This window comes from Myodes glareolus, chromosome 11 (assembly GCF_982192425.1).
Source record: "Myodes glareolus chromosome 11, mMyoGla1.1, whole genome shotgun sequence".
In the NCBI taxonomy this organism is placed as follows: Eukaryota; Metazoa; Chordata; class Mammalia; order Rodentia; family Cricetidae; genus Myodes; species Myodes glareolus.
This window is the reverse complement of record NC_142036.1, coordinates 5,127,338-5,139,532: the sequence shown is the minus strand read 5'-3', so window position 1 is coordinate 5,139,532 and position 12,195 is coordinate 5,127,338. Positions and strand designations below refer to the sequence as shown.

General features: G+C 47.9%; 1 protein-coding gene across 2 annotated transcripts in view; it reads left to right on the top strand.

Moving 5' to 3' along the window:
- Ptprn2 (protein tyrosine phosphatase receptor type N2) overlaps window positions 1–12,195 on the top strand; it is a 733,386-nt gene that overhangs the window by 339,779 nt on the left and 381,412 nt on the right. For both annotated transcript variants that reach the window (XM_085698049.2, XM_048437696.3), the window contains one exon: window positions 9,230–9,316. In XM_085698049.2, coding sequence (XP_085554175.2) covers window positions 9,230–9,316 — 87 coding nt within the window. The remainder of the gene's footprint in view (window positions 1–9,229; window positions 9,317–12,195) is intronic.

The window sequence follows — 12,195 nt, the reverse complement described above, 5'->3', positions numbered from 1 at the left end:
AGGTGTCTCCTTCCCTGTACACCACTGCCCTATATAGATATTGTTTTTTATGTGTGTGTTGTGTGGTACCATGGGCATTATACTTGTGTTGTATACTAGATATTGTATTCTCATGTTCTATGCATGCATAGTATGTTGTTTGCTATGTATTAAGTAGGATATAATATGATGTGTATATTGTGATATATGCATGATCTATCATAAGTCTTGAGGTTTGTATGTGTGATGTGGGGGCTCATATGTTATTCATGCATTCAATACTGTGTGCATGTCATCATTTTGCTTAGGAGTTCCCCTTTCATCAAAACATTAGTGTCCTCAGCATTGTCCTCTCTGACGTCAGGTAGTGTGTCCTATGTGCAAGAACCAAAGGCCCTTCAGTCAGTCAACACATTGTCCTGGGTCCCGACCTCGGCTGCACCATAGGTGACAGACAGGCACCTTTGTGAAAACATTGTCATTTTACAGTCTTCCATATGACAACCAGGGGTTCCCCCCAAAAAAGACATGACTTGTATAGTGGTCTCTCCACATTTTGGATGGCATATTCTACTGGTGGCCCAACATCAAAGCTATCCTCAGAATGAAGAGACAGGCTACAAGGGACCTAGTTTCCATGAAACCTGGGATCTCTGCTGAGCAGGGGCCTCCCAGACCAGGTCATTTCCTCTGCTGGTGGCCTTTATCCGGGAGAAAAGGCAGCATTATTATGCTGTGGTTTTGTGTTGGAAACTACCTTGTCCTTTTGAGGCCATTCGGGACAGTTGCCCACTATACGCAGGCAGCACAGGAAGGCCATCAGGCCTCTGGCTGACTGTCTGCCCTGCCTTGTCTTTGGTGGGTTCCGGTGCTGACAAGAGTCCTGCAGGTCCTGCTGGGTATCTCTGCTGTTGCCACTCCTGGCCCTGGAGATGGTGTGTGATTCAGTGCTTCTGTTGTTCTGTTGTGAGTTGTTCCGTAGGATCTGGAGGTAAGGCAGCATCTGCAGTCTCTCCGGTTGGTGGGAAGGTTAGGTTGTGTTGGGCTGCAGGATGGAATGGTAGGTAGGAATTAGTGTGGGGCTGAGGAGTGAGTTACTTCCCCAGGAGGAGGAAGACACCTTCTAAGTTTGGCAAATGTGTATAAATGCCCCCCTGACCATGAAGTTACCCCATTTGGAAAAGGACTGCGGAACCAGTACATTGCTTTGGAGGGGATACTCATGGTTAGGAGAACAGCAGCGCTAGCAGGAGAGAAGGTGAGCGTCTTAGCTCAGGTTTCTACTGCTGTGAAGAGACACCATGACCATGCAACTCTTATAAAGGAAAACATTTAAGTAGGGAGGCTTAGAGTTCAGAGGTTCAGTCACTATCATCATGGTGGGACATGGCAGACATGGTGCTGGAGAGGTAGCTGAGAGCTTTACATCTTGCACAGGCAACAGGAAGTGGTCTGTTTCACTGGGTGTAGCTTGGGCATATGAGACCTCAAAGCCCACCTCCATAGTGACACACTTCCTCCAACAAGGTCATACCTACTCCAACAAGGTCACTCATCTTAATAGTGCTATTACTGCCTTTGAGAGCCATTTCCTTTTAAACCACCACGTTCCACTCCCTGACCCCCAAAGCCATATTATAATGCAAAATGCATTCAGTCAAACTCCAAAAGTCCCCATAGTCTTTCATAGTTTCAATTTTATTTAAGAGTCTGATGTTCAAAGTCTCCTCTGAGATTTAAACAATCTCTTAACTATAATTTCTTATAAAATCAAAATCAAAAAGAAGATCACAAAATTTTAACATATACACAGGATATACATTACCATTCCCAAACATAGAGAAAGGACCGTAGTGAGGAAATACTATATAAAAACAAGACTGAGAAGCAGCTGGGCAAACTCCAAATTCTGCATCTCCATGTCAGATGTCAAAACACTTCAGATCTCCATGCCCTTTCAGCTTTGTTGACTGCAGCACACTTCTCTCTCTTGGGCTGGTTAGCAACTTTCCTCAGCAAGTGTTCCATGGCTCTGACGTGTCCACCATCTTGGGGTCTTCAAGGCAGTCCAGGTTTCAACTACACAGTTTCATACAATGACCTCTCTGAGCCTCCATTCAGGCACATTCCTGTCACATGCTTGGCCTCAGAGGCTTTCTGTAGTCATGAAAGCAGATTCATATCCCCTTTCTTCTGTCCTTAACTCTAAAGCCAGCACAATATGTCTGGAGTTGCCAAGTCCTGTTATTTACTGGGGCTGGGACATAGTCCCCTTGTTCAGTTACATCTTCACAAGTTTTCTGTTGTCCATGGTTTGCTTCACTGACTAAACTTGGCTGTCGTTGAACTTACTCTGTAGACCAGGCTGGCCTCAAACTCAAAGATTTGCCAGTCTCTGCCTGTGGAGTGCTGGGATGGAAGGTTTGAACCACCACACTGGGCTCTAAGTTTTTCTTTAATTTTTTTTCACAAGTTGGAAATTTAACTGGGTAGGATCTTGTCCTAAGATCACCACTCAATTTATTGAATTTCTTAATCCATTTATCTCCTCGAACACAGAACTTAACTCTATTCTATTTCCTGGTGCTTCTTTTCTCCTCAAATTATACATTTTTGTATTTTTCCTTTCCCATCTGGCTTTTTTAATTATAAATCTTTATAAGCATAAGCACTGGTAACCCCTTGACAGTGTCTATACAAGGCTGCTTTTAGATTTCCTCTGCCAATGGAATTAATACAAAACTCTTCACTTTAGCTTCAGGAAGACTCTTCAGACAAGGGCAAAAAGGCAGCCACATTCTTCACCAAAATATCACAAGAATTATCTCTGGGCCACATATTCATATTCCTTTCCTTTTAAACCTCTTGAAGTAGTCCCAGACAGTTCATCAAACCACACTCAGCACCACTGTCTTCCATGGGCCTACTAGTGCCCATTAACCACTAAAAACATTCAACTGCTTTTCTGATCCACAGTCCCAAAGCCAATACCCCTTCAAACAAAAGCATTGTCTGTCCTATCACAGCAATACCCCAGTCCCTGGTACCAATTTCTGTCTTAGTTAGGGTTTCTATTTCTGTGAAGAGATGCCATGATCACAGCAATGCTTCCAGAAGAAAAAAATTTAATTGGGCGGCTTAAAGTTCATTATCATCATGGTAGAATATGTGTCTACAGGCAGACACGATGCTGGAGAGGTAGCTGAAACTTCCACCTTGTGCAGGCAATAGAAAGTGGTCTGTCACACTGGGTGTGACTTGAGCATATATGAGACCTCAAAGCCTGTCTCTGCAATGACACACTACCTTCAAAAAGGTTACATCTACTCCAACAAGGCCACACCTCCTAATAGTGCCGCTCCCTTTCGGGGGCATTTTCTTTCAAACTACCACAGTGAGCCACAGGTTTTGCATATATATTGTATTGGAAGCACTGTGTGGGCCAGGAGACAGAGCAGCTCCAGCAGACTGGATGGTGACATATGACCATGGAGATGTGGAACAGATTGAAGAAAATCCCCACTTCCCATGGAAATTCCATGACCCAGCCATGATCCGAAGGTTCTCATTTCACCTCTGTTTTGAGATATCCCTATTCCTATTTGCTGCTTTGCTAATGGGCTGCAGGCATGCTTCATCAGGGAGGGCTGTTGTGTCCTGGGTACAGTATGAAGGGCAAGAACCTGCCCTGTTTTATCCCACTGGTGTGAAGCGTTAAGTAGCCCAAATTATATATGCTATCTGGAATAGGAATGTCTCCTAGTGGCTACATTGAAGGGTGTTCCCTTCCAGAAAGGCCTGTCTGGCTCTCTCACACACAGCTGAGACTGACTTGGTCAAACTGTGTTTGAAGCACTGAGATCATGCCCTGAGAGCAGGCAGGAATCCAGATTCAAGGAATCAAGTCAGCAACACTTCTGGTTCAAATGTTCAAAGACTCAGTCGCAGGACTATACAGCGGCACAATACTCTGGAAGACACTACACAGTGGGCTGCCCATGGTCTTACAGCCACATCTTGGCTCTGTGGATCCGAGCCAAGTCCGCAAGCGCTCAGCAGCTTTTCTTCTCCTTACACTGTCTTATAGGTCTGTTGGGGACTTGCTGCAACAGGCAAGCTTAGTGGCACCTCCTTGTCCTATGCTCACCCCGGCCACTGTTGCTGGGACACATTTGGTGTTTCATACTGAAGTCAGAAGGAAATGTGGGGCCGCCTGCAGTGGTGTTCCCATGGGAGAATGAGAGCATGTTGCAGTGGAGAGGAACTGGGGCATGGGGGAATAGCACAGCCACCTTCCAGGAGTGTCAGAGCTGCTGCTGAGAAGGGCCCGCTACAGAATCGGCCTGCGGAAGGGGCACCATGCATATTAAGAAAATGTAGTTTTAGTAGACATGGCAGGCGTGTCATGTAAGCAAGCCCTACTGTGTGTTATTCATGTTCACTGCTGTGTATTCCTAGAATGTGTTCATGTGTGTGTGTGTATGGCATATATTTGTGCATATTCTGTGTATGATATGTTTGTCTCTGTTCGTGTGCATGTAAATCAGGTAAAGGACCAAAAGGCTCAGGTACAGAGCTATATGAAAATTAAACCGAGGACATAAATGCACTGGGTGCCTGGGCTGAACGCAGCAAGCAGAGCATCATCCACACTCTTTCCCTCTCTTCTTGACTATGGACGTAGTGTGAACAACTGCCTCACACTGCTGCCACCCTGGTGGTCCACACCCTCCAGCTCTGAATCTGAGCAAACTCTCCCTGGCTTGCATTGCTTTTGTTGGGTATTTTGTCATAACAGTGAGGAAAATAAGCATTATTTGGGGTCCTAACTTTAGTGAGTTTTCAAATAAATGTGAGATGTTCACAATCAGGTAAATGTGAGATGTTCACAATCAGGTAAATGTAAGATGTTCACAATCAGGTAAACATAGATGTCCACAATCAGGTAAATGTGAGATGTTCACAATCAGGTAAATGTGAGATGCTCACAATCAATCAGGCATAGATATAATGCCGGATTCCTACAGTTTCCCTGGGTGGTTTCTCCCTTGCATGATCAGCTTACTGCTGTGATGGTCTTTGAGGAGGGATTTAATTTCTTTAGCCTTTGTTTCTACTTTTTTTTAAAAAAACAAAGTTAGATTGAGTATAGTGGTGCACACCTTTATTCCCAGCACTTAAGAAGTCTGGGTCTGTGGGTTTGAGGACAGCCTGCTCTTTGTAGAGAGTTCCATGCTAGCAGGACAACACAGTAAGTCTCTGTCTCAAGAAGAAAAGAAAGCAAGGCTGAGCAGCTCACATGTGACACTTGCTCTTGCTCGTGGTCGCAGCTCTTCAGGAGGCTGAGAAAGGGGCGCGGCTTGCAGCTAGGATCAGGGACAGGTTGGGCAGCACAGCAATCATCATTACAAATAAAAGACAATTACAAACTAAAGCAGCTGTAACAGATGTGGACACGCTGTGAGCTGTGTGTGACGTCCGAGCTTAGTGGCGGGACAGAACCTTCCAGAGGGTTCTGCAGCTCTTAGCATTTCTGATCCTGAAGTTACTTTTGTCGGTCTCCATTTTTAAAAAAGATCTATGAGTGAATGAGTGTTTTGCCTAAAATAGATGGAGCAAGGAAACATCATTTTGAGTGAAATAACCCAGACCCAGAAAGACAATTATCACATGTACTCACTCATAAGTAGTTTTAAAATATAAAGCGAAGAAAGCCAGCCCACAAATCTCAATCCCAGAGAACCTAGACAACAATGAGGACCCTAAGAGAGACATACATGGATCTAATCTACATGGGAAGTAGAAAAAGACAAGATCTCCTGAGTAAACGTATGTAAGCACCTGGTGCCCCTAGGATTCAGAAGAGGGCACGGGATTCCCTGGAGCTTGAATTAAGGTAGTGGTAAGCCACATATGGGTTCTGGGGGCCGCAAAGCCGTCTCCCCAGTCTGCGGTCCTGTTTAACAGTGCCACTCTGAGGCCTTTTTGTCACATGTTATTTTCATTCGTGCTATTGTTCACCCAGATTCTTATTGAGGGTGCTGTGAGGCTGTGTGGAAGTCATGAGCTGTGTTTATATGGGAGCCCACATGTTTTATTTGTGAGTGAGTCTCTGTTCAGTGCTGATCTGGAGTACACATGTGGTATTTACATGGTAGTCCACATACTATGTGACAGGAGATGGAGTCCATGTGCTGTGCTTGCATGGAAGTTCATCCTGGCTTGGGCGGGGCTCCTTAGGTTGTGCTTCTGTGCAAATTTATGAGCTATGCTCAGCGTGCTTCGTGCACTGGAAAAGGCTTTCTGTGGAAGTATGAGGGCGAACACTGGATTCTTTCTGTTTTACTCATTTGGTAGATATCAGGAAATAGCCTCTCTTAGAATGGTTGAACAGTAACCTTGAAAGATTTCAAAGCATGTTGCTCTCCTTCAAACCTGAAACACATTAGAGATAAATCTCATCTTTATCTCTGAAATTTTCACTGCTTTGTGTGTGTGTGTGTGTGTGTGTGTGTGTGTGTGTGGTGTGTGTGTGTGTGTGTAGGGGGCAGGGTACTCAAGGCTCTCCCATCTGTGAACCCTGCTAACAGCAAGTGTCAGTGCTTGCTCTCTTCCTGGTGATCAGGGTGGCAGCTGCCACACAGAGACAGCCAGAATTGCTCTGTTGATCCTGCCCATTGACTTTCCAGATGAACTCCAGCAGCTTCCTAAGGAAGTTCTGACCGTGAAACGACAGATGATGGCTATGTATTTTAAAATATAGCAGTGATAGCCAGGTGCTCATTTGAGCACAGTCTACCCAGGGTGTTGAATAGAGCATGCCCTGCCTGTAGCTCTGACCGTGATAGGGAGGCAGGAATGGGCAACTTGCCCTGACTTGTGTTAGTGTGATTGGGGTATCTGTCTGACTGTGGAGGCAAAGGGCTTAGAGAGGGATTTGATTCATGAACTTCCTATTCATGGCCCTGCTAAGTAGCTTTGCTGTGGATTACCATCGCCATTTTCCCTATCTAGGGCTGAGAAAACCATGAGGTATATGGGGCTGGGGACATGACAAAGCCAGTCTGCACTTCACCTTCTCAGCCTTTGGCAGTAAATAATCTAGAAATGAACTTAGTGTAAGTAGGCCCAACACAGGCAGTAAAGTCAGAGAAAGTCATCATGGAACTTTCCAGTTAAAAATCTTAAAAAGAAATGGCCCTTACTCTCTATGAGTTATAAGTCTGTACTGACATACAGACCTGCAAGATCCTTGGAGTGACCAGCCAAGGGCTTCCATCAACGTGGGGACTGAAATTTAGGTGAAGGAGAGGAGGCAGGGCCAAGGGGCCGTGGTTAGGAGATGAGTGACGGGTGGCAGTTACAGGCGAAGGGGGCCTGAGGAAGTGGGGCTTGGAGCGTGTACCACTTAGTTTTGTGTCTATGTGACACATGCTAGCCTCGTTTGAGGATGTTTTCCAACCAGGTTGCCCCGGGGGCAAGCCTGCAGTCCATTTTCTTGATTGGTGATTGATGTGTGAGGGCCAGATTCATTGCCGGTGGTGTCGTTCCCATGGTCTGTGTGCTGTAAGAGAGCAGGCTGAGGGAGGACCTGCCCAGGCTGGTAACCTGCTGCTGGTGGTCTTAGATGGAGCTCGACGACAGCAGCTTTCTAAGGCTTCACATTGTTCCTTGGTGTCCTAGAGGGCACCCATGACTCATCCTGACTAGTTAAATGCACCTGACATGGGGGAGCGCATCAGCGGCTGGGCCTGGGGTTACACCATTGCACTTGCCTTGACAGGACTGGATCTGGGGTTGCATCCTTGCACTTGTAGTGAGTGACTTGCTTTCTTGCTGTCTCTGTCGCACATCTCCCTCTGAGAACGCAAGTCCTAGGGAGCGGAGATGGTTACCCCACCATTTCTCTCTCTGCTGACTGGAAAGGTACCAAAGCCTCCTCGGACCAAAAGCCTCTTTTCTGCTCTAACAATATGAATTAAGACTTCTCTGAAGTGGCACTAACAGGATTTCACAGACAGTTGTGATCTGTGAAGTGAATTCTGGCGCTCAAGGTTCGTTTTGAGAACTTCCAGGCCCACTGGGTCCTTGCTTCCTGCTTCATAACCGAGTTGTTCTCCCTGTGGCCTGATGGGGAGCCGTAGCCCCAGTATCCTCCTGGGACTGCGAACTTTCCGGCGCGCACCCCTGCCTACCATTTAAGCCTGCTCGCTTGGCATATGTGTGTGACTGGTGTGTGGTGTTTAAATACCCTTTCCCTAGCATTATAATTCGTGTTAGAGATGAGTCCGTAAAGCGGCTGTTTTCTTTGTGCACCTGACGCCTCCCAGCAATCTGATTTTCGGCCTCTGCTCTGCGTTCATTCTCCTCGTCTCCTTTCTTTTCCTCCCCTCCCTTCTAACCTCTTTATTATATTTTTATTGAAAGCTGAGATGAGCCTGTGGCAGCATCGCAGGCCCATTACACTTCCTAACAATTCCATTTGCACCGTATTGTCTGTCTGATTGCTGGAAAATCAGGTGATTCATCACGCCTGAGGAATCACCTGATCCCCTGGCGCAGAAGTCCCAGAGCAAGCTGTGCTGGAGAACAGCAGGCTCCTAAGCTGGGCTTGCTTCAGAGAGCACCCCACAGAAAGGAGTGTGTTTTGGGGTGCAAGTAGGAGAGTAACACCCCCACCCCTGTAGCTAGGGCTTGTCTGTGGGCAGACTCCCCAGGAGAGTGAGCATTTGAGAATGCCCTGCATTGGCCAGCAGGTCCCCTCCCCTGGAGAATCAGATGTCTGTCTGGGAGCAACAGCCACTTAAGAGGGTAGCTTGTGCCTGTGTCATAGACAGAGGGGAGGACAGTGACCTCAACCACAGCGTGTGTCCCTGCATGGGGGAGCATTTGTCCAGTAGCAGCAGCTCCCAAGTGGGCCAAGTGTTGAAAGCCCTCCCCAAAGCTGGGCCAGATAGGGAAACAGCAGACTCCAGAATACAGGATGTGCTAGGGTGCGGCCCTTCCCAGAACAGGGGCTCAGTCAGAGTACCCATCAGGAGGAAGCAGCACCTTCTCCCAGAGTGCTGTTGGGGAGCAGTCCACACCCCAAAGCAGGAAGTACAGCAGAGCCTTGGGTCAGGACATGTGGTGAGGAACAATGAGTCCCCAGGACTGACATTTTGATAACAAAAGGCAGCCAGGAGCTGAGAGTCTCTCCCAGGACTTGCGGCTCTGCTTTAGTAATGAAATTCCTCTTTCTCTTCTCCAGCCCCCTAAGTCCAGAGAAGGGGAAGCAGCTGATGGATGAAGTTGCCCACATCCTCCGGGTGCCTTCCAGCTTCTTTGCAGATGTCAAGTAAGTACTGGCTTCCAGGCCCTCTGTCCTGCGCTAGCCTCTCTTTGTGTAAGGCTCATAAATTGGTTTGTGATGAAGAGCTGCGTGCCTGGGGTTCCTGTTAACTGTATCAGAGAGTAGCTGTTTAGAGCAGAAGTGAAAGGATAATTCCTCTGGGCTTTGCGATGCCATTTAAATACAGCTGAAACCTACATTTAATTACAAGATGTCTACTCTCCCAGCAACGGTGTGGTGGAGGCCAGCTTCCTGGGGCCACTGCACCTGGCATTGCTTTGACTCTGGAACAACCAGAACAGGTTCCAGGCTCTGGAAAACAGCCTCGAGAGATGCCATGCTGGTCTCGTTGCTTCTGTGGACAAGAGTCTGAGGCTGTCTTAAAGGCCTGTGCGCTGGACTTTCAACCACGTCTCAGCCAAGGCCCTCGTCCCTTTGATGAGAGTCAATGTATGCCTATGCTTTGCAAAGTGTGTGGATGCTGGAGAAGGTATTGTGTATGAGTGAATACTAGCCATGCTGTATGATTATTGGGCAGGGTGCCACTGGAGAGGCTGGCCTAAGTCCCTGTTCTGTGCATTGGAGAGGTATACCTGATCCTCTAAGGCTGTTTCCTACAAGGGATGCATTGTAGTTTCTACTCCGATCCAGCTTTGTCTTATGAGTTAGGTATCCCATGCATCCACACTATCCTTGCCTCAGATCTGACTACTTGCTCTAGATTGTAAGGAACATCTAAGAAGAGGTCCCCTACTAACCTGGTACCAGGACATTCCATAAAGATTCCCAGACATATTCCACCCATATTATGGGATGCTCATTGTTACATTGGCATGTTTGCGCTTAAAGACTCACTCAACATGAAGGCAGTGTCTGCAGATGAACCAGGAGCTTTCGTGTTCAGGACATGCATGGTGAGGACAGCGCAGCAGATAGAGGGGTGGGGTAACAACCATCAGATGGTCCCATACACATGGTGACAGGATAGGAGAGATGACAAAGAGCCCAGGAAAAAGGGGGGATAGCACTGCACAGATCAGGTGAGAGGTGAGAGAAAACCTGGGACAGACCTGGCATGCTCACAGGTCCAAAAGTGAGTGCCAGCACGTGGGTGCTGTTTCCAGCCAGTCAGCTGTTCTATTCTGTCTGAACTCTTTGTGAATTCCTACAAACATCGAGGTCTTCTCCCTGCTCAGAACTTCAGAGGAGTCAGGGAGGCTCCACTAAGGAGGATCCAACTCTAATGTTTCTGAGGAGTAGGGGGGCTGTCCTGATGGGCCATGTTCTCTTGTTCCCCAGGATACCTTCAGCCACTGCTTCTCTTGGTCCTAGGCACACGTTGGACATGTTTCTGACTCAGTGGCTATTGTGTGGTGTGTGCTAATGTCTGTGTGACAGATTATTCAAAGAGCAATGCAGACCCCACGCTCAGCCTTCGCTCTAACCAGAGTGATGCAAACCCTACGCTCAGCCCTCGCTCTAACCCAGATGGACGTGAGGCAAGGGCACTTTGCAGGCCTGGGACCACATCATTTTCACCGAGGGAAGGTGAGAGAGTAGATGCGTACCTTGATTGCTTTGTGGTTGACAGACTGGGCAGATGTCATGAAGACCCGATGTCACTGGAGCACAGTAGGGTGGGCCAACCTCGTGGGAGGCGCTGTAGCCCAGGCACCTCATACAATCATCAGGACAGCGGAAATCAGAGCGCACAGATTCTCTGCTAACCACCATGCCATCCCCAGGACATAGCGTTTCCTCTCGTCCAAAGTGTGCCCTGGTGTGGTGAAACTGAAACTCACCATTGTCCGTGACGAAACCCTTCTTAGTGGTAGAGCAGCAGCTGGCAGGTGGAAGCCAGGCTGCAGGTCACGAGACTTTGAGTTCTGAAGAGGCATGCTGTCCCTGCTGGAGCTGTTCTGCAGCCTTCACACCTGCTCCCGTGGCACTGGGCTGTGGGGCGTGGAGCCTGAGAGTGGAGGTTAACCGAGCTGGGAAGATACACCCTGAATGTTGGCAGCAGCATCCCAGGGCCCAGGAGTCCATGGTGAATAAAAAGGTTACAGAAAGAAGTGAAGTGACCTGAGTCCTAGCCCTCATCTCGTTCTGATTTCTGACTGCGGGCACAATTGGTCATCTGCCTTGGTCTCCTCTGCTGTGCCTTCCCTGCCATGATGAACTCTATCCCCAAGCTGTAAGCCAAAGTAGCCCCATTTTTGTTACGTGTTTTGTTATAACAATGAAACAATAATTCGCATACCTGGCAACTTTTGAAGAGAGGGCCACCATGCATTGATCCAGGCATGGAGAGGAGGCTCTATGGCAAAGGGATGCTCTAGGGGAGACCTAGCACAGTGCTGGCCAACCCTCTCACTCCCTATCTAGGCTTTTATGCCTCATTCCTACCTTCCTATTTACTGCAGACCCTGTTCCCAACACAGGGATGGCCCAGCCTCTCTGAGGAGAAGGCCACACACCCTTCCTGACAAAGATGTAACATTGCAATTCAGGCCCCCGTGGTCTCTGCTGGCTTTTCCTCCTGTTCTCAGTTCTAAGATAAATGTTGATCCCAGCTGTTCCAAGTCTTCCCCAGAACCCCCAGACCTGCCCGGCAGTCTGCACTACCCAGTCACTGCGTTGCTTACTGTGCACTGCATGTGTGCACGGCCGGGCTGTGTTAGCAGCACTTCCCTTTCGAATGCGTGAGCTGTATCTAAATGTCTTAATCCTCTGAATCAACAGAGAAGGATGAGTGCTCCATGGGGTGACTTAGGCATGGATTGGACCTCAAGAGCGCCTCAGGAGTGTGGGCTCATATCTAGCACGACCTTGCTTGGCCATCTTCATCTAAGTGTTTTCTCTCGGAGCTCATCCTCAGAGCCACT